The sequence below is a fragment of the Panthera uncia genome (genome assembly GCF_023721935.1).
Source record: "Panthera uncia isolate 11264 chromosome A1 unlocalized genomic scaffold, Puncia_PCG_1.0 HiC_scaffold_17, whole genome shotgun sequence".
Lineage (NCBI taxonomy): Eukaryota > Metazoa > Chordata > Mammalia > Carnivora > Felidae > Panthera > Panthera uncia.
Genome location: NW_026057577.1, coordinates 126,844,407 through 126,865,671, shown reverse-complemented (window position 1 = coordinate 126,865,671; position 21,265 = coordinate 126,844,407). Strand labels below are relative to the sequence as shown.

General features: G+C 40.3%; 1 protein-coding gene across 2 annotated transcripts; it reads left to right on the top strand.

Annotated features, from left to right (window-relative positions):
- Positions 1-472: 472 nt before the first annotated feature.
- Positions 473-12,828, top strand: SUB1 (SUB1 regulator of transcription). 2 transcript variants are annotated; one of them, XM_049648224.1, is made up of 5 exons: positions 473-575; positions 3,021-3,093; positions 5,433-5,555; positions 10,456-10,564; positions 12,496-12,828. In XM_049648224.1, exons 2-5 carry the CDS (start codon positions 3,022-3,024, stop codon positions 12,573-12,575), a joined length of 384 nt encoding a protein of 127 aa, XP_049504181.1. In that variant the 5' UTR covers positions 473-575; position 3,021; the 3' UTR covers positions 12,576-12,828. The 2 variants fall into 2 exon arrangements, with proteins under 2 accessions (XP_049504181.1, XP_049504182.1); XM_049648225.1 differs by lacking the exon at positions 473-575 and adding an exon at positions 670-777.
- The last annotated feature ends 8,437 nt before the right edge of the window (positions 12,829-21,265 follow it).

Below are 21,265 nucleotides of genomic sequence, written 5' to 3'. Positions count from 1 at the left end.
CTGTAAATCTATTGGCCATGTTCCTGCTTGTAGTATGGATTTCTCCTGTCTTCTGTGAACTACCTCCAAGACTTCAGTTTAAGGATAAGGGTGGCCAAGGACTTCTGTAAAGATTTCTTGCACTTCCCAGAATTAAATGTGTGACACTTTGGTTTCCTTCCTTTGGATTTTACCAGTGAAAAACTGCGGGAGGTAGGGGGGGTGGGGTAAGGACCATTTCTGGGAAAATGGGCTTATTCAGTATGGACACTTCACTTTAGTACAAGAAACACTTATGGAATTAAGGGCAAAGTTCGATGGTTGTCATTCGTGTTTTATTCGTGCCCTCATTCACACTCACAGGTCAGGCTCAATCTCCGCTGCATTTTACTTTCAAGGCACTAGCTCAGCACGAGGACGGTCCCTTTAAGGCCCTGGAAAGGGTCTCGCTGTTGGTTTCGGCGAGAAAGCCACGCCCCATCACGTGTACGCAGTCCCAGAGGGGCGGGGCCGGCAGCTCCTCGCTTTCGTCACTTCCGGTTCTCTGTCAGTTGCAAGCGAGCGAGCAGAGGGCTGTTCGGCTGCAAGAGCGGAGCGTGAGTGTTGGGGGCCCCGCCCCCACCCTTCGAGTCCCTGCCCGGCCGATCCCCACCCTCCCGGCGGGGCCGCGAGCCGTTTGCGGCCTCTACACCGCTCGCCGGCGACGGCCGCGGGAAATGGCGGCGCTGCCAGACCTCCCCTTTCCCCGCCTTGGCCTCCCTGGACCTCCTCCTTCGCCGACCCTGCGCCCCATGCGCTGTAGGCCATTCCGCGCCAGAAGCTGGCTCCCGGGAATGGCTCGGGCGCGGCGAGAGCTGCGGCCCCGGGCGGCGGGGTGCGGCCGGGCGGGGGGCGGGGAGCTTTGGGGAGGGGGCCGGGGCGCCCCCGGGACAATGCAGCGGCGGCCCGGGCCACAGCGGGGGCGCGTGCGGAGCCTGCTTTTCCTCAAGGCTTTGCTGGGGCTCTCACCGTGACTCCCAGGGTGGGGGTGGGGGGCTGTCTAGGGGAGGGAGAGAGCGGACCCCGTCGGAGGAGGGCTGCGGGGGAAGGACGACTGGTATGCTGGGGGTAGGTAATGCTTCGAGAGAAGAAAATGGCGCTTGGTGCAAGTCCCTCCTCTTCCCATACGGTCTCCTCCGCACTTCGCCGCCTCCCACGCCCCCTCCGACCAACCTGTCTCCCCCCGCCCCAGCCGTTGCCAGCCCCAGGGTTCCAGCAGTTTCCTGGTGTCGCGCAACCCCCTTTCCCCGTGTTGGTGCTCATCACCCTCGTGTAGTACCGAATTCGTGTGCCTTTTAGTCTACGTTTATTTTCACCTCTTCTTTTCTAGTCCTCCACGCCATCATCAGAGAATGAAGATTCGTTTTTTCAGTTGCGTTTTGTATATATTCTACACTAGCATTTTAATACCACCTGCCTGAATTACTAGCCTGCCTTTTTTTACGTAAAAATATATTTTGTCAAAAGTTCAAAGTGGCCTTAGTTACCATTATCTTGTTTTTTTGTTGAATGGGCTTCTAATTTGGATTAATTACGAGGTCATTCTTTGAAATGATCTTAGCCCTCCCCCTCCCCCCCCCGCAGCTTTTATTAATAGACCGTATAGTTATGCTTGATTATTTCAAAGTGAAAAAATAGGTTATGTTCAATTTAATTACCTTTAAAAAAATGTTTCTTGGCATTATTAGCTGCTAGCATAAAAAAAACTTAAATTGATTTTGGAGTTTATGATGTAAAATGGAGGCAGTAACAGGATTAGTACATAAAACATGGTTCAGAACCTTGTTGGTTCCACCTGAGTTTCCTCTTCTCATCAGGAAATTACCAGTTGGGTTTGTTTGAGCTTTTTGAAATTAGTGGCTAGAATTGGAATGGATGGCCCACTTCTTTTACCTTGACCTCCTATTGTGGAATACATTCAATGTCAGTGTAGAGACAGGTTTAGTCTAGAGAGCTTGATTATGATATTTTGAGGAGAAAATGAGGTCTTTTTTCCTTTATTCAACATTTAACAGACTTTGTTGTATATATTGGGGCTTTTAGGTTATACAAAAATTAATAGGACCCATCCTTTTTGGATAGAAAGCAAAAGATTTTTTAATAAGTGGTTTACCACTTGGTTTTATAAAGTGCCTTGAAAAGAAGTACAGCATGCCTTGGAATTCCTTGAAATTTGGGCTTTAGCTTTTTTTTCTTTCTTTTTTTTTTTAATCACTGCAAAAGTAGAGAAACAAGGCCCTCTGTCTGGCTGTGCTCAGTAAACCTCCACTTGAAAGCAAGGGATTGGCCTATGTATATACCTCTGGGGAACTAGGGCCATAGTAGGGATTTGAGAAAAGGTGTTGCCCCTCCCATAAGCAGATTCTTCAGAATTTAGTTATATTCCAGAGAAAAAAATCAGTGTAAAATGTAATGAATTGTAAAAATTACGTATAACTTTGTGAACTCTGAATAGGTGCTTGTTATTTTGATGGCATGGTCAAAAAGCCAGAGAGCATGAAGGACATACACAAAATGTGAAAAAATAGGATTATACTGGCGAGTGAATTAGCTATTGACATCTGTATAGTGCAGCTCTTCTCCATGTTGGGTGGATAATTCCGTTAGATCTCATGAGTGAGAAATATAAAGCCGTATTGAGGATATTCCTACTTCCTGGTTTTAGCAGATTGCTGTCACCTGCCTTCTTGCAATTTATCCTACCCATAAACCTCTAACCTCTCTAAAATGCAGTATAAAAAGACCCAGTGGCTTTGAGAAAGAGGTGTAGGAGTATGAGAGGTGTGTGACATTTTACTTCTTTCTCCTTGCTGGGTTCTGGGTGTTATTTTCAACTCAGAAGAGCATAGATTAAGAGTATAACTTCTAGCATTGTGCTTCGCGTCACAATTCCAGTACCACAAAATGATAGAACCATGGAACTTCTTAAATTTTTGCTTGGGAGAGATTAAGCTGGAGGTAATCGAATAATTTGTTAATTATATAATGTATTTGTCTTGCAGAATGCCTAAGTCAAAGGAACTTGTTTCTTCAAGCTCTTCCGGCAGTGATTCTGACAGTGAGGTTGACAAAAAGGTGACTATTAATGCAAGTCATTTCTGTGATACTTAATTCAGCAGTATTGCCCACATCCAGTTCTATAGGACAGCAAGGCATATCAGAATCGTAAAAAGAGAGCTTGGACGGGTGTTTCTGAAAGTGCAAATGGTTCTGGGACCACTTGACCAAAGTGCCTAGGGTACTTGTTCATGCACACTCCTGGCCCCTAAATCAGACTTGAGCAAGTGTTTGGACCTGAACAAGTCTCCCATTGAGGACTTCTAGGAACACTAACTCTGCAGAACCACCACCTTATTCCCTAGGGGGAATACCATTAGAAATAGGCCAAAGCCGCTATTTGCTTTATTTGGAAATCTGCCTAATCTGTAGGTATTGTGTGTTGTAGTTGAACTAAATTACCTGAACTCTGAATGCAGGTGTCAATTTTGACAGTGTCCTTGGCCACTGATGTTTATCCAGCCCACTAGGATTACTTCAAATGTAGGCTTGGTACATGTTAAGTTAGAATGTTATTTACTCTGGTCTCCTCCTTTTTAGTGAAATCAACACCCAGCAAAGCTAACGTGAAATAACCCATTTTGACAACAGGCTTTTTCTACATTAGTTGACACCTGTGCTGGAAGCTGTGCATTCTGCTTACCTGAGCAGCTCACATTGTAGTCCGAGCTTCCTTCCATGCAGAACTTTTTATTTCCTAGAAGCTTACATAATTATGTCTCTGAGTTTAGTTGACAGTGTTAGTTAAAAGAGCTTATGGGAGAATCTTGGAGAAGATGGATCTTTAGGGAAATAAAGAATATATCACGTAAAGGTTGAAATGAAGCCTCAAAGAGCATACATAGCTGTACTGCAGAAGGAAATATGTCTTAAATTCTTATTTGCGTTTGGTATGGCATTTGATTATGTTCATTTAGCAAATTTTTATTGAGTGTTTATGTGCCGGGCATGTGCCAATCCCTGGGGAGTATCCAGACCCTGATACAAAGAATAATCACTTTCTGCTTATTGAGCTGAATTGATATTTGCCATTTGTCCCAAATAGTATTCTTAATCCTGTAAGCACTTAAATTAAATACATTCACTTTTGGGGCACCTGGGTGGCTCAGTTGAGTGTCCAACTTTGGCTCAGGTTGTGATCTCGCAGGGTTCGAGCCGTTGGTTGCGCTCTGTGCTGACCGCTTGGAGCCTGGAGCCTGCTTCAGATTCTGTGTCTCCATCTCTGCTCCTTCCCGCTCATGCTCTCTTAGAAATAAGCTTAAAAAAAATTAAATGCATTCACTTTTTCAGTTATATGCATACGTAACATTATATTTTATCTAGTTTCATCTAATTTAGTAAGACAACAAGTCAGTTTGTACTTTCCACTAAAAGGAACACGACTGCCCTCTGCTGTTTAGGTTGGGAACTCCACTAGTTTTCATAGGCGTTAGCTCATTTTAAGAACCAGGCTATATAAAAAGTTTTTACAATAATGCTGTTTAATTTAAAACGTTGTTTTGATTTTGAATAGTAGTCTAAGCACATTGCTGTTCACCTTTGGTGATTTTTTTTTCTGATGAGGAAGTTCTTGAATTGTTGACTTCTAATGCTCAGTACGAAATAGCTTTCTTAGGTTTGTGTACTCATAAATTTTTCTTTCTTTTTTTTAAAAGCTTATTTATTTGTTTATTTTGAGAGAGAGAGTGCGCACATATGTGCATGAGCAGGGGAGGGGCAGAGAGAGGGAGAGAGAGAATCCCGAGCAGTCTCCATGCTCAGCGTGGAACCCATCTCAGGGCTCGATCCCATGAAATGTGAGATCATGGCCTGAGCTGAAATCAAGAGTCAGATGCTTTAACTGACTGAGCTACCCAGGTGCTACATGTACTCATAATTTTCAAAGTCAATTTAAGTCCCTTTTGGAATAGGCAGCGCATGAATAACATATCCTAGATTGGAATAAGTTGGTTGTATTCTTACGAATTAATATATTTCCTTTGTAAAAAAAATTAGTAGCTGACTAACTTTAATAGACTCGTGGTTTCTAAAAGTTTATTCTCTTCCCAGAGAAATCTGATGTGCATATCTGGTCTATTAAAGAGTTGTTTCTCTGGTTATTACCTCTTTGATGCCTGAAGTGACTTTTGGGCTCTTGGGAACACATTTTGAAGACACTGTGTTAGATATTAGGTTAATTCCATAGTTCTCTTGTCAAGTGAAACTTGCCTGTGTGTGTTTTTAGGATTCTTTTTTTAATGAATAAATGTAGTCCTCTGATCGTTTAAGTCCTAAGGAGTCAGGAAGTGTTTGAACCTGAAATGTGTTTTATTCTTATGTATGCAGATTTTAACCATTATTCTTGTTTTTCTTTCAAGTTAAAGCGGAAAAAGCAGGTTACTCCAGAAAAACCTGTAAAGAAGCAAAAGACCGGTGAGACTTCAAGAGCCCTGTCATCCTCTAAGCAGAGTAGCAGCAGCAGAGATGATAACATGTTTCAGGTAATTTCCTTAGATCCAGAGGAATTATTATCTGGCTTGATCTGATGAATGTTGAAAGTACTATAATCTGATCCTGCATAATAATTTTTAATGTTTCTTATAATCATCTTATATTCGTTGAAATGTAAGAGCAAGTTTGTAGAAATGAAAGTAATTTATATGCTGCTAGATTATTGTTAAAGTCTAGAAACTTGTGGTTTGGCTAAGTGTAAAACAGTGAATTTAAAATTATAGACATCCAGGGGCTCCTGGGTGGCTCAGTTGGTTAAGCGTCTGACTTCAGCTCAGGTCATGATCTCACAGTTCATGAGTTTGAGCCCCGCGTCTGTGCTGACAGCTCAGAGTCTGGAGCCTGCTTCAGATTTTCTCTCTCCCTCTCCCTCTCCCTCTCCCCCTCCCCCTTCCTCTCCCTCCCCCCCCCCCCTCCCCCCCCCCCCCCCCCCCAAAATAAACATTGAAAAAAAAAAGATTTTAAAGTTCTAGGCATTCAGAAACAGATTGAGAACTGCACATTTAGGAAGCAGTTTGAATGCAGGGCTTGATGTCATGAACCTGTGAGGTCATGACCCAAGCTGAAACCAAGAGTCGAACACTTAACCAACTGAGCCACCCAGGCATCCTTGAGTTGTTAATTTTAGTCATTCTGACCGGTGTGAGGTGGTATCTCATTGTGGTTTTGATTTGTATTTCCCTGATGATGAGTGATGTGGAGCATCTTTGCATGTGTCTGTTAGCCATCTGGTTCTTCTTTGGAGAAATGTCTATTCGTGTCTTCTGCCCATTGCTTCACTGGATTATTTATTGTTTGGGTGTTGACTTTGATAAGTTCTTTACAGGTAAAATAGGTATATATTTTGAATTTACTGATGGCCTTGAAAGACAGTGCCAGGATTAAGGTTAGAATAGGAAAATAGAAGTTGGATATTTTTACTCACTTTTTGCCTAGTTATGTGTGTGGATGAAAATAGACGCATGATGGTTATACTTACTACTGTATTGAATATGGAATATGCTAAAAGAGGTTTCAGGTGCACTGATCACACAGAAAATGGTAACTGAAATATGTTAATTATCTTGACTAGTAATCATTTCACTATGAATAGATCACATCTTCATGTGGTACACCTTAAATGTATACATTTTTTGTTAAAAAATATTAAAAATTTAGACAAAATGCAGATGGATTAGTTATAGGTTTTAGTCTTCTGACTTGCCTATAGCTTAGGGGAGCAGACTACTTTGATAGAAAACATAAGTCAGTATATGTAAGGAAGAATTATGAAAGGGCCCTCATTTCTTTAAGTTTGAATGCTGTTTTTTGTTTGTTTTTTTGAATGCCTCCTGTACATCAGGCCTTGCTAAGTTCTGGGTAAGCAGTAATGGTCCCAGTAGACATGGTCTCTGGTTTTGTGGAATTTATAGGGATAAATATTATACTAATAAACATACATATATATGTATATGTATGTATATAAGTTATGTTAAGGGCTGAGAAATAAAAGGGTAGGTTATTATGAGAGAGAAGGTGCTCTGGGAATCTCTCTCTAAAGAAGTGACATTTGAAGCTTAAGACATAAAGGAGGAGCCAGTCATGAAATACATGAGAGAGGGAATCCTTTCTAAAGTAGAGAGGCTTGTGCAAATATTTTGTGGCTGGAGCCTAGGAAACCTGGTTGAGAATGTAGATAGATCTGGTTGGTAACGAGGGTGAAGGACCAGGTCTTGCACTCTTTGAGTTTTATTCTAAGTGCTGTGGGAAGTTTCCTTAAGGGTCAGAATGAAATGTGGAATCTGCAAGAGAAGCATCCCGTCCTTTCATAGACCTTCTTGTAGAGAATGGACTTTCTTCTTTTGGAGAATGAAGTGCTGCATTGGAATATTTTAACTTAATGTTTGAAATAGAGGTAAAAACTTTCGAGGATTTGGGCAACTATCTATCTTGGGCTTTCTCTGATCAGTTCTTGTTTACCGTTTGCCTGCCTTTGTCTGTTTAATGAAAACATCTGTAGCATTTTAATGGATTTTATCTTGTCTTTTGAAGAAACAGGATCCACATTTAGAGATTTTATTATGTTAGAGCAGTTTGGGGAAAACCACATCTATTTTTAGGGGGTGGTTATCTCATCAAAAAAAGTGGGTTCAGTTTTTAAAACCTCATTTGGAAAGCTTCCTGAGCCTCATAAAGCTGTAAGATTCCTCACTCTTTTGAAAGCGCCTCTTGGTTTCTCTAGGAGGAACTATATATTTTATTTTCAAAGTGAGTTTTCACAGACCTTAGTAGTGACAGGCATTCTACAAGATAATCTTTAATTTTGTTGCTGTTATAGGTTTTTCTTTGAAATGGTAATTTGGCCATAGAAAAATATTTTGGTGATAATACTGAATTTTAATTGGCTTAAGAGCACAGTAGAGTACATTGGTTATATAAATAAAAAATGAGAACTTCATTTTTACTTACAATAATGGTTTGACAATTTTATTAATATTTTATTTGAAATTTTTTTCCTAGAACTTTTATAGTTTTAACCCTCACGTTTAGGTCTGTGATCCATGTAGAATTAGTTTAGTTTTTCTGCGTATGGTGTGAGATAGAGGTTGAACTAATTTCTCCCCCCCATGGAGATATTCTTAGAGTTATTAAATCAGTATTGTAAGTCCCAGCGAACAGTTCCACTATGAGAATTATTCTGGACTTATCTAATTTATCCAATAAAACAGTTTACTAAGAACCCAGTATGATAGGCACTAGGGGGTTTCAAGAAGACTGACTAAAAAATGAGCCATTAAAAGTGACCATAAGATCACTGGTGACTAATTTAGTGTAGGCAGTGGGAATTTAATTAGTAGAAACAGTATTCCTCTCCTTTCAAAATTTAGCAATAAATGGAAGAGGGAAACACGGAGAAAGTTTACAAAATGCAGGTTAGGGAAAATGTTTTCTAGAAGAGGGGAATGAGCATGTTAGGAAATGGTAGGTATGAAGCCAGTGAAATGGGAAAGAACGTGTATGAAAGAAACAGGATAGAAAAAGTAAAGAAAGTTAACTGATATGATGTGAGTGCAGAGAAGAAAGATTTGAAGGCACTTAACCCGTACCCAGTGCACTTCATTTCTCCATAAAGCATGGGGCATGCCCTGGAATTAGGGGTATACCAGCAGGACAAGAAACGTAACCTGAAAATGGAAAACTAAAGGAAAATGCACAAGACCTAGCTGAGACCAGAAAAAGCAGTCTAAAAGGACATAGGCAAGATGGAAGCCATTAATATGTACTGGGTCAGCACAGCTGTGATTCTACTACAGTAATAACTTGTATCCCCGTGAAAAGGATTATTTAATAATCAAGGGGCCCTGGTTCGAAGGGAAAGGAGCATAACTGAACCCCAGATCTTTACATGTTGATGTAAGCACAAAAATCATAGCTGGTTTTTAGTCAGTAAGCCTGAAGAGTAGTTTCAGAATGAGTAAGAGATGGGCAGGTGTTAAAAGTTTTGATCAGAAAGTGTGACTTCTTAGTTTAAGTGCTAGATAGTATATTACAGCAGTGTAAGACATCCTGGAAAGTGCTTACAGACACTTTGTTGAGTAAATTGTTTTCCTTTGTAGTTTGTTAAGCACAGTGTAAGGTTTTTGAAAAATAGTTTTCTGTGGGTAGTTTTAAGTTCTTACTTTGAGACTATGGGTGAAGTGTATTAAAGATGTTATTTGAAATGAATGTCTAAAAGGAAAAGCTTTCTCATGTTACTATTGACCGGATCTCTGGATTCTTAGAATGGTGTATTGCTGGTGGAGTCTATGGATTCCTACTGGTTGTAGTTTGTACTGCAAAACTTTGCTTTCTAATGATTTTTATTGTGGTAAAAAATCAAAAACACTTTACATAGAATTTGCTATTTTAACCATTTTTAAGCATACAGTAGTGTTAAGTATGTTTATATTATTGTGAAACAGATCTCCAGAACTTTTCATTTTGCAAAACTTAAATAACAACTCCCCTTTACCCCCTCCCCAGGCCCTGATAACCACCATTCTACTTTTTCTCTCTCTGAATCTGACTAGTCTAGGCATTTCTTATAAGTGGAATCATATAGTATGTATCTTTCTATGAGTGGTTTCTTTCACTTAGCATATGTCAGCAAGGTTCATCTGTGTTGTAGCATGTGACAGGATTTCCTGTTTGTTTGTTTGTTTGTTTGTTTGTTTATTTATTTATTTATGAGAGTGTGAGCAGGGAGGGGCAGAGGGAGAGAAAATCTTTTTTTTTTAATGTTTGTCTATTTATTTTGAGAGAGAGAGAGAGGGAGAGAGAATCCCAAGCAGGCTCCGTGCTGTCAGCGTGGAGCCTGATGTGGGGCTTGATCCCACAAACCACGAGATCATGATCTGAGTCGAAATCAAGAGTCAGACACTTAACTGACTGAGCCACCCAGGTGCCCCTAGGATTTCCTTTTTTTAAGGCTAATACTCCATTGTATGTATATAACACATTTTGTTTATGTCAACATTTAGGTTGCCTCCATCTTTGGGATGCTGTGAGTAATGCTGCTGTGAACATGGGGGTACAAATAAATATCTTCTCAAGACCTTGCTTTTATTTCTTTTAGGTACACACCCAGAAGTGTGGCTCCTGGATCATTGCTAGATCATGTATTAGTTCTGTTTTTAATTTTTTTGAGGCATCTCCATACCATTTTCCATAGTGTTCCTCTGTTTTACTAATGATTCCTTTAATGTGAAAATGATTGGAAGGGTCAGATGTGCTTCATTTAATTCCGTCTTTTTAAGAAAGATTTTTTCAGTGACATTTCCTTTGGTTGTAGTTTCGATATTCAGAATAGTAGTAAATATAAATATGGACATCACTCTTGAATACCTTTCTATGTTTTTTTTTCTTTGGCAGATTGGGAAAATGAGGTATGTCAGTGTTCGAGACTTTAAAGGGAAAGTCCTAATTGATATTAGAGAATATTGGATGGATCCGGAAGGTGAAATGAAACCAGGAAGAAAAGGTGAGATTTAATTTCCTGAATTTGGTCCTGTTATTAGGACTGAACTAAAAATTATCTAAGTAACGTATCTTACTTGAAATTGAAATAATGTTTGCAGTGCATTGGGAGGATCTTCATTCAGTTGAGTGTTCTGTAGTCTTTTTGGACATGACACTTCCTTCAGTCACCTGTCTTAAATAATTGTTGGAATAAAACCCAGAAGAAAGAATACCCCTAATATCATTTCATTTGGCTGCTAATTTGTTTGGCTATTTTTTTTTTTTTTTTAATGTTTGTTTATTTTTGAGTGGGGGAGGGGCAGAGAGAGAGAGGGACACAGAGGATCCAAAATGGGATCCGTGCTGACAGCAGAGAGCCTGATGCGGGGCTCGAACTCTCAAACTGCAAGATCATGACCTGTGAAGTTGGATGCTTAATCGACTGAGCCGCCCATGTGCCCTTGCTTGGGTGTAACTTTAAAAAAAAAAAAAAGTTTATCTGAATTCTTAAGTAGTAGGCACTATCTGAGAAGTTGTAAAAATTGGAATGAAAAATTCTGGTTTATAGTGTTTCCTTTTGGTTCATCTTCTAAAGGATATTCTTTAACGGGGTGGGGGGGGGGGTGGGATCCTTTTACTGGGTCTTTGTCCTCTTTTCATTTATGCTGCATCCCATCCCAAGCATATCAGCATCATAGAAGCATACTGGATTTTTTCACCAGATTTATAGCTAGAGAACATTTATGGATTAGCATAAATTCCTATATTTTGGTAGTTAGCTGCTTTAGGTTGATCCTTAGCTAATAATAAAGGCCTCTTTATCTTCTACTCTGCCTGTTTGTCATTTTGAAGGTACTGCTTGTTTGCTTCATGTGGGTTTTGGGTTTACTAAACCTAACGTTTGTTTTCATACCCTTTAACATTTTCTTGTTCAGGTCGTTTTCTGGCTCATTCAGGTTTTTTCATTGTGGGCAATGCCACATTTCTTGTTTCTGCAAACATTTACTGAAATAATTTGATCAGCTTAAAGTCTTTCCAAGGTGTTGATGCATTATGTTCTTCTGCCTTCCTCACAATTTCATGGCCTCCCAGCAGTTTTCTGAAAAATACACTCATTCTTCCAATTCTAGTTTATTTCTCTATTTACATGGGTCAAGTATTAGAACATTGGAAGTTCCAAGTTCAAAATACTTTCTGTTCATAGTCTTACATCTTAAATAGAAAAGACATGTTATTAACTAACATTTTAAGTGTTCACTTATGTGTCATGTGATACGCTTAGCTTTTTATTCAGATTAACTAATGTATTGGTTCTCAACACCCCTTTGAGGTGTAAATACCATTTTACTGGTGAGACCAAGACTCAGAGGTAATGACAGTTTTTTAAGGTGACATTAGTGATTGGGAGGCAGTGATAGAACCCTGACAGCATGATTGCAGAATGCATTTTTAATCAGTACGTACATTCTGAGAAGTCCTGTGTGGGTCACGTCCCAGGAATTTTTCCAAAGTGAAATGAAGGTTTCTGGAATAACTCAGCACAAAGTCATTCACCTTGAGTTCCTGTAAAAATTTGAGCAAATGTTGGAACCAACTGGATATAGAAATGGAGTGTCACATACGAAATCTGGACCTGGCCACTTAGCCTGCTAGTTTACAAACTAGCAAATTAGCTTGTGAGATGCATCTTCAAATCATTTGTTCTCACAGGGTATAGTAAGTATTGTGCAGGATACAGTGTTGGAAGTAAAACTAGATATAAGACTGGTCTTGGTTCAGGTAATTGTTATGAATATGTAATTAATAAATTAAGAGATTTGACTCTTGGTATGGTTCCATTGTGCCTTTCAAAGTGACAGCTGTTGATAAAGCAGTATTTTAGTTGTAAGTATGAAAATCATCAAGAAAGCATAAATAGAGTTTCAACTTTTAATTTTTAAAACTTTGTTTTAGGTATTTCTTTAAATCCTGAGCAATGGAGCCAGCTGAAGGAACAGATTTCTGACATTGATGATGCAGTAAGAAAACTGTAAAATCAGAGCCATATAAAACCTGTACTGTTCTAGTTGTTTTAATCTGTCTTTTTACATTGGCTTTTGTTTTCTAAACGTTGTTTTCCAAGCTATTGTATATTTGGATTGCAGAACAATTTGTAAGATGAATACATTTTTTTTTAATGTGCATTATTAAAAATGTTCTGAGTGAAGCTAATTGTCAACTTTATTAAGGAGGATTGCTTTGTGCCCGCCACCTAGTGTAAAATAAAATCAAGTAATACAATCTTAACTGTTGTGGCCTTTTTTGATCAAAGGAGTTGGTACTGTTTAAGGCCAAAAGTAACAGTTTATAGACCTGTTAATTTCAACTTGGCTTTTACATTCAAAAGGATTTGTATTGCATTGGATTTATAAACTCTGACTTGTGAAATCCATAGTTGATCTGTTTTCTTCCAGCCCAATGTCTAGACTTGTTGTATTTTTCCACCCCAGTGATACTTCACTTTCCCTTTTTTTACTTCATTTTCCTTTAGTAACTTGTCATGTTCAGTTTTCATTCCACTTTTTGCTCTTTTTCTTGAATATATTCTAATTTGGAAAGTCAGTGAAACTGTCAAAATGTTAGTTATCTCAATAAGGTACTTGTAATTAAAATATTATATGAGAGCTACAATCACTAATTCTACTGTATTAAATATTAGGAGATATAGTTTGATAAAAAACATGGCTTGTATGAAAACTGAACAAGTAAGTGTATGTCGTTACCTGTAGCGTTCTGTGTAGTTACCTTACTGCTTAGTCTGCAGAGAATAGTGACTTAGATGTCTGATTTGCTTTCACTTATTAAACATGTTCACCATGGGATGATGTCTATAAAATCAGATACTGTTATATTAGATTAGGATTTAATAAAAATTGTGAAAGCTTATTGGCCTAACATTTTATTTTGTAACATGGAGTATATATATAGCCAGAGATCTCACTGAGCTTTACTGTCATACTAATGTGGTCAGTTTTTGGAGGAAAGAGTAGATAGAGCATATTCTTACTGGCCTTTTCTTAGTAGGCTTGGTTCTTTTGCAGTTTTCTCTCTCGGATAGTAGTATTCTAGACTTAATGTTAAGTTTTAGCAGGTACTCTGAAGTGATTTTCACTGAACCATAGTGATGAAGCAGATCCAGATTGAGGCACAAATTTCAGGGGCTTTGCAGCAATAAATAGGGCATGGTGTGCCTTAGGTAAAGAATGTAAAGGAGCTATAACTGAAATTGAAGAAGGTGGCAGTGAAGAGGAAGGAATTCTCTTCACGCTAAATGATAACACGTGATATTTTGATCACATTGATAGGACACAGTTCTAAATGGAATGGTAAAAGAAACGTTTAAAGACGTGAAAAATTCTTGTTAACAAATTACGTATTTTTGGTAGCTAATCTTAAATGGTTTACTGCCATATCAGAGAGTTGCACTATTATACCAACTTTGATTACCGCATCTAAAACATTTTATAGTAGAATTGTCAAGGACTTGATTTCAAAACCAGCTGCCAGGACACATACAGTTACTAAATTTTTTTTCTGGCAGCTGTTCTAAGTCTGTTTTTACATTTTTTAGATGATTTTTTAGTGTTTTTAGCAGTAGCCCTAATAGGTGCATAACTGGGGAAGTAAATCCTCTCTTCTGGTATTTTAGCATCCAAATAATAGGTACCAAAAGTGTTCAAAATGGTATTTTAGACAAATCATGCTTGATTGATAACTTCCCCTTATTTGGGAATATAAATGTGTTCTATTAACTTAATTGGGTGAATTTATAAAGTATTCCTAGATATGTATACAAGAAAGGGTAGTTAGAACACAGAGCTTTGATTTCGGTGTAGTTGAAGGAGTAATGGGTAGATTTCCTAGGTATGTATGAATTCAGGGTGCCATGTGCATTTTGAACCAATCTGCTGATACAGAGGTGGTGCTGAAATCTACTACCTAGGCATTTTGTAGCTGAATAGCATTAGGTCATTAAAACCTTCATGTAAGGAGAGTTTCCCTGGCAGAATTTGATAGGTTGACTGCTAAATTCATTTAAATCTACTGGATATGCAATACACAGACATTATTTGTCTTTTTTTGGGTGCAGGAAACGAGAACTGGGTTTAAAAGAAGAGAGCAATTAACTGTACTGAAAAGAGAAGATAGGGGACTGATGTTTTCTGTTTAAACTTCTCTTCCTGGTAAGGTTTCTTCCAGGAAGAAAGCTTGGCATTTTGAGACAGCAGTTTCTTACTTCGTGATGCCAGAATGGATTTAATTAATGCCAGATCCGAGTGTAGTTGTAGCAGGGTGTTTCTAATGGGGTTTTCCCTCTTTGTCTTTTAAAGTATGAGTGGCATTTGACCAATTTCCAATGCCCTTGGTGTTTTAAAGAAAACCACTAAAAAAGAAAAACTCTTAATAATTTGATTATTCTCTTTTGCTTCTTAAATGCTTTTGAAGAATACTCCTACCTCATTAGCCAGTCAAGTTGCTGTGGTGATGTACCTATTTCTACATAGGAAAAAAGACTTAGGAAAAAAAGTATGTTCATCCTGGCTTGGCTATTGAGGGGAAAAGAGAAAGAATTGGGTGTTACTTAGGTGTTCCTGACACTTAAAAGTCAGAAGAGCACTATAAAAGTTTGAAAATTTAAAAAAGCACTGGCTGATATTTTGGTGTCTCCTAAAATTCTTTGCTATTTACTTTTTATGGAAATTAATCCAGTAAAAAACTTGAAAGTTTTTTTTTCTTTTTTTAAGCGGTATTTTCCAGATAAAGACTAGGGGTAAACATTCACATAGTCACAAATATGTAATTTTGTAATTGTGGAATAACCTGTATGCTTTGTTTGGTACATCTTCCATGGAGAGTCAATGAATACAATACTCCATCTGTGAATATTTTAAATGTTGAAATAAAAATAAGAAATGTGCCCTATGTGTCATCCCAGTTTCACAGACCTAAAGATGAATGGCTTAGTTATTTGTTGAATGGATTTTGTTAACAAATAGAATGCCTTTCTGTGTGAATGCTTCTGGAATGTGAATTCACCTTAGCGTGTTAAATCTTCTGAGGACCTCTGGGATGGGACGGGATGGGCCAAGCAGGTTGGGGTGGAGTGGGCCTGTTTTTCCCATCTCTGATCCAGATGGGAAAATGCAAATACTGAGGTGTACACAGCCTCTCTCTCTCTCTTTCTCTCTCTCTCTTTCTCTCTTTTAAAGTTTATTTATTTTGAGAAAGTGCACAAATGGTGGGGAGGGTGAGAGAAGAGAGAGAAAATACCAAGTAGGCTCCAGGCTGTCCACACAGAGCCCAATGTGGGGATCTCATGAACTGTGAGATCAAGACCTGAGCCAAAATCAAGGGTCGGACCCAGGTGCTCCTCCCCGCCTTTTTTGTAACTTTATGAATGTTTTGCAGTCTATTCCTTGGTATACTTAACTGTATTGCCTACTGGACTCCTTTGAGTACTTTAAACTTACACTTTTGTTTAGAAAGCATCTCCCCCCCTCTTTTTTAAAAAACACTTATTTTTGAGAGAGCAGGGGAAGGGCAGGGAGAGAGAGGGAGACAGAGAGAGGATCTGAAGTGGGCTCCTCACTGATAGCAACGAACCCAATGTGGGGCACAAACTCAAGAATGGCAAGATCATGATCTGAGCCAAAGTCAGATGCTTAACTGACTGAGCTAACCAGGTGCCCCTCTTTTTTCCTTCTTGATTAGTGCTTTTGCTTTGTTTTGTATTGAGATCTCATTGTGTAGATTTCTGTCGAGGGGAACTTAAACAGTGATAGGAAGATCATGGAAGACTACTCATGACTCTTCTTGCTCCGCCTAATTGACTGTAAATTTGCTCTTTAGTAAAACATACTCCATCCAGTCAAGGAGAAATCAATAGTGCTTGGAATTTATGCAGTTAATCACTGACTGCAGTTTTGTAGCATAGCTCAAAGGGGAGTTAAGGGATTAAAAAATGGGTTTAAGGGGCACCTGGGTGGCTCAGTTGATTGAGCGTCTGACTCTTGGTTTTGGCTCAGGTTGTGATTCCAGGGTTCTGGGATCAAGCCCCACCTCAGGCTCCACACTAAGTGTGGAGTCTGCTTGAGATATTCTCTTCCTCTGTCCCTCTCCCCAGCTCACATGCTCTCTCTTAAAAAAAAATCATATGGAATTATTTACTGTGTAACAGTTCATCCAAGACAGCCCATCTTAGTAGAAGATCTTGCTACACAGGACTTTTCTCCAACTCGCTTTACCTAAGTCGTTTACAGAGTTCAGACTGTCCCAGACCTGGTTTTACAGCCATTTCAGCCCTAGATTAACAATGGCCTATTGTTTCTAAGTAAAGGGATACACAACTCTTTCTCATTTCACTCTTGGGCTCTTGATTGAATTTAAATAGTTTATCTTTTTGGGTGACTTATTTTAGCTTGGAAAGGATTTTAGGCCACTTCCTTTCTTTCACTCTACCAGGAAAAACACGTGTTCTGAATCTCAGTTGGATGCTATATCTATACCAGGGTAACAAAAACACTGTGTGCAAAGTGCTTCTCCTACCACCCATGCTAGAATTTCACTAGAATTGTGCATGTAGTCGCTCATGTGTCTTGGAAAGCGATGTGCAGTTTGGCCCTCTTCTAAATAAGACAGCGTCTTCTAATAGCTCCTACTCTAGCTCCCTCTCGCCGCCCTCCCCAAATACATAGTTGTTGGAAGAATGGCATATACATTACGTATTCTGTGTGCCATTTAGCCCTTCGCCTAGAGGCCCATTCAGATTCTGCTGATTGTTGGAATAAGGTCTTCATAGAGAAAGCTTCCAACCCATTTCATAGTTGTGTCTTTAGTCTTCATTCTGACATGGCTCTTCAGGTTTTCCTTGACTTACAACCTTGACATTTCTGCAGATGTAATTTGTAGGTCACTGGTAGTGTTGATGGTGTTGACCAGGGCAGGGAAGACTGAGGCTGGGTGAATGGGGAGTGGAGACTCAGCAGCTTGGCTGTGAAGGGTAAGGAGAAATGAGAGGGTGGCTGTGGAAGGGTGTGGGGTCAAGGGAAGGCTGTGTGTGACTGAAACAGTGTGACATCTAGGTATGGCTGTGTTCAGTGCATGTTTAAGTTGACCTTTGTGGTTCTGGTGACTTCTTCCTAAGTGCTTTCCTGAACCATGAATCCTTTCAATAATTTTAAAGAAAAAAATATGTGTGTACTCCATTTTGCTATGAATATGATTGTTTTGGTTCTTTTTTTTTTTTTTTTAAACGTTTATTTTTTGAGAGACAGAGACAGAGCGTGAGTAGGGGAGGGGCAGAGAGAGAGGCAGCCAATGCAGGCTCCAGGCTCTGAAGTGACAGCACAGAGCCCGACATGGGGCTCAAACTCAGACCATGAGATCTTGACCTGAGCCGAAGTTGGATACTTAACCGACTGAGCCACCCAGGCGCCCCTGGTTCTCACTTTTCACTCCAGCTCAGCTGCTCAAGTTTGGAGCATGAACTTGTCCAGCAGTGCGTGCGGGCCACCGCGGTCATGCTCGGTGCATGGGCCTGTCATGGGCCTCCCTCATTTATTATTTTTGAGGCATGAGTTCTCTTTCCTCTCTTCACCATCATTGGCCTTGGAAGATAATAAAGGAGAAAGTACATTTTCATTTCTTCGTGCTTGAGTGATACAAAATGGTGAAAGGGTGGGAAGGTTTATAGTAGAAATCTGAAGATCTTGAGGAATTTGAGGGTTTCAGCCTGGATCCAGGGTCAAAAATCCTTCCTGGTGGTCAGGTTTGAAGACCAACCCTTTATATTATTAATTGGGAAGTAATTTCAGAAGCTTTATTTTCCTTAAAATTCTTTGCTTGGAAACCAAGGTCTTTTGGTATCCAAGCACTCATAAATCTGTTTTTGATCTAAGACTTGTTTTTTTCTGAATATGGGGGAAAATGCTTCTTGCCCATTCTAGAGTCATTAACTAGTAGGCAGAGAAAGCTTTCAGAAACAATTGAGAACATTTTCAATGCATTAGAGTCCTGGAACAGTGGTTCTTAAATTTTTAAATAGCAAGGAAACTTACTCACTGTGAAGAGATGTCAGAAGCAGTGCCCTCGGTGAGCCTCTTCCTTTAGAAAGCCGCCTCCCTCAGGCTGGTGTCTGAGGACTCTGAAAGAGATTTAAAAAATGCATTGAAGTCTGGGTTTGTAACCTTTCCAACCCTTGCAGTCTCCAGGGGGAGAAAAGAAACTAGAGTACTTACAATTCTTTCCTGGAAGAATTGAAGTATTGAAAAGAATTTGGGTTAGACTCCTATTTAGAAATATTTTATCTCAAGAAAGAAACACTGAGTTTACCTCCTAAGTTTATGTAAAACATCCCTTACAGTTAACTGTCCAGTGTAAAGATTAGTAACAACAACCACCCATTGAGTGCCATGGTGGAGAAGTGTGGTTAGTGGCGGGTGTTTTATTTATTTTCGCATTTAATAGTCTCTGTACCATGAGAAGGTACTCTTGTTCCTTACTGTACAAGCGGAAGTTGAGGTTTCCAGAGAATAGTTGATTTGATCAAAGCGACACAGTAAGTGGCAGAAGCAGAATTTGAATCCACATCTGGCTAACTCCTGAGACCAATTTACCTATGTTCCTGTGGTATAGACCATGGACAATGGCAGAATTCTTTTTTTGGTTCATTGATTTTGCAGTGAACTCTGTGACAGTAACTGTCGCCCTGATTTTCACCAGCATCATAAACTTGGATTAGTGTCTGACCCAGTGAATCTTGCTCATTTTCTTAAAACCACATTCCCAGCAGCAGCAGCAGGAAGGGCAGTTGTCCACACTTGCACCCCAGCACATAGTCACATGGTAGGATTAGATCGACTTTGCTGCACCCTTTAATCAAGGCTGAACTCCCAAAAAAGTCTGTGTTGGTTTGCGCTGGTTAGGTTTTGCCCCTGGCCAGAACTCCTAAAATAGAAGCAAGTGGAATTCTTTTTTTTTTTTTTTTCTTTTTTACAGTTTATTTATTTTGATGGGGGTAGAGGTAGAGAGAGGGAGGGAAAGAGAATCCCAAGCAGGCCCCTTGCTGAAAGCACAACACAGGGCTCAATCTCATGAATTGTAGAATCATGACCTGATTCTACAAAGTCAAGAGTCAGACATTTAACCCACTGAGCCACCCAGTCTTTTTTTTTTTTTTAAGATTTTATTTTTAAATGTTCATTTTTGAGAGGGAGAGAGAGAGAGCACGCACGTGGGGGAGGGATAGAGAGAGGGGGACAGAGGATCTGAAGTGGGCTCTGGGCTGACAGTAGTAGGCCTGATGAGGGTCTCGAACTCATGAACCTTGAGATCATTACCTGAGCCAAAGTTGGATGCTCAACTGACTGAGCCATCCAGGTGCCCCTTAAGATTTTATTTTTAAGTCATCTCTATACCTAACGTGGGGCTTGAACTCACAATCCCGAGGTCAAGAGTTGCACGCTCCATCAACTGAGCCAGCCGGGGGCCCTGTGTTGAATTATTCTTGAGTAATACGGACTACAATTTCCTTTTGGCCTGGTCTCTACTGCTTCCAGGCACCCTGGGCCTTGCGATAGTATAGGAAACACTTAATTAGTAACGACAATACTGGGGAAAAGAAGGGGATTGTATGAGATTTGGCCTTACTCTTCCCTCCACCCAGTGTTTCACTGGGCCTAGAGAAATTGGACCTGGAGGCTCTCTAGCTCACCGTAGGTGGGGTGTCTTCTGGTGCTCCGAGATCCACTCCGTACTCCGGCCCTGCAGGCTGGCCTGGGTGGACACAGAAACAGCGTTCCCTGCTCTCCAGCTCCTGGCTGGGTTTGGCCAGCACAGAGCCTCACTGGGAGACTGGAGAGAGGGAGAACAGAGGTCAGATAACTATTCCTCGGCTGCCCTCCTCCCTCCCAGGTCACCGTGGGCCGGCGGTGCCCCTCAACCAAAGGTGACGTCTCAAGGGGACGTTTACCTAATTCTTTTGATTTCCGGTAGTTACCCCTTATCTTGTTCCTTTGGGCCTAATGTGTTAACTCTCCCTGTGGTTTTCTGATATTTGACTCACATTTGTAAATGGTCTCTCTTAAATCCTCCTCATGTGATGAGTGTGCCACCTGCTTCCTGTTGGCACTGTGCTACAGGAATAGGTACCAGAAATGGCCTCAGGAAATACCTTCTAAATTGTTGAGGAGGCACATCTATCTGGAGAGGACAGAGGGAATGTCAGTGTGGCGGCAATGAGACATGAGTAAATCGTGGTATATGGGGAGGCCACAACTGCTGAGTCAGTGTGGTAGTAGGAGGGCAGTATACCGTTGGAGGGCAAGACTGCCATAGACCAAAGGGCTGTGACACTTCATCATTAGAGCAAGTGGGACTATAAAGATCTTGCAGACCCCTTACTTATGACAGTCCCGAGAAGGTACACAGGGAAAGAAAAAGTAGAACAAAGACGCTTCGAGTGCTCCAGAGGCTCCATGGCAGCTGCGGAGCGGCCTCATCTGGGGTCACAGGGCAGTTGTGGGATGAGCCCAGGATTGGTTGTAAGGGCTCCACGGTTGTGGCACCCATTAGATGCTCAGTCTTGCTAGATCTCTTCAGGGTGCTTCCTGGTTGGGAAAGGAGATGGCATTTGAGCCTCCAAATTTCCCTGGACCTACTGCAGAAGCAGCCACACCACCCCCTA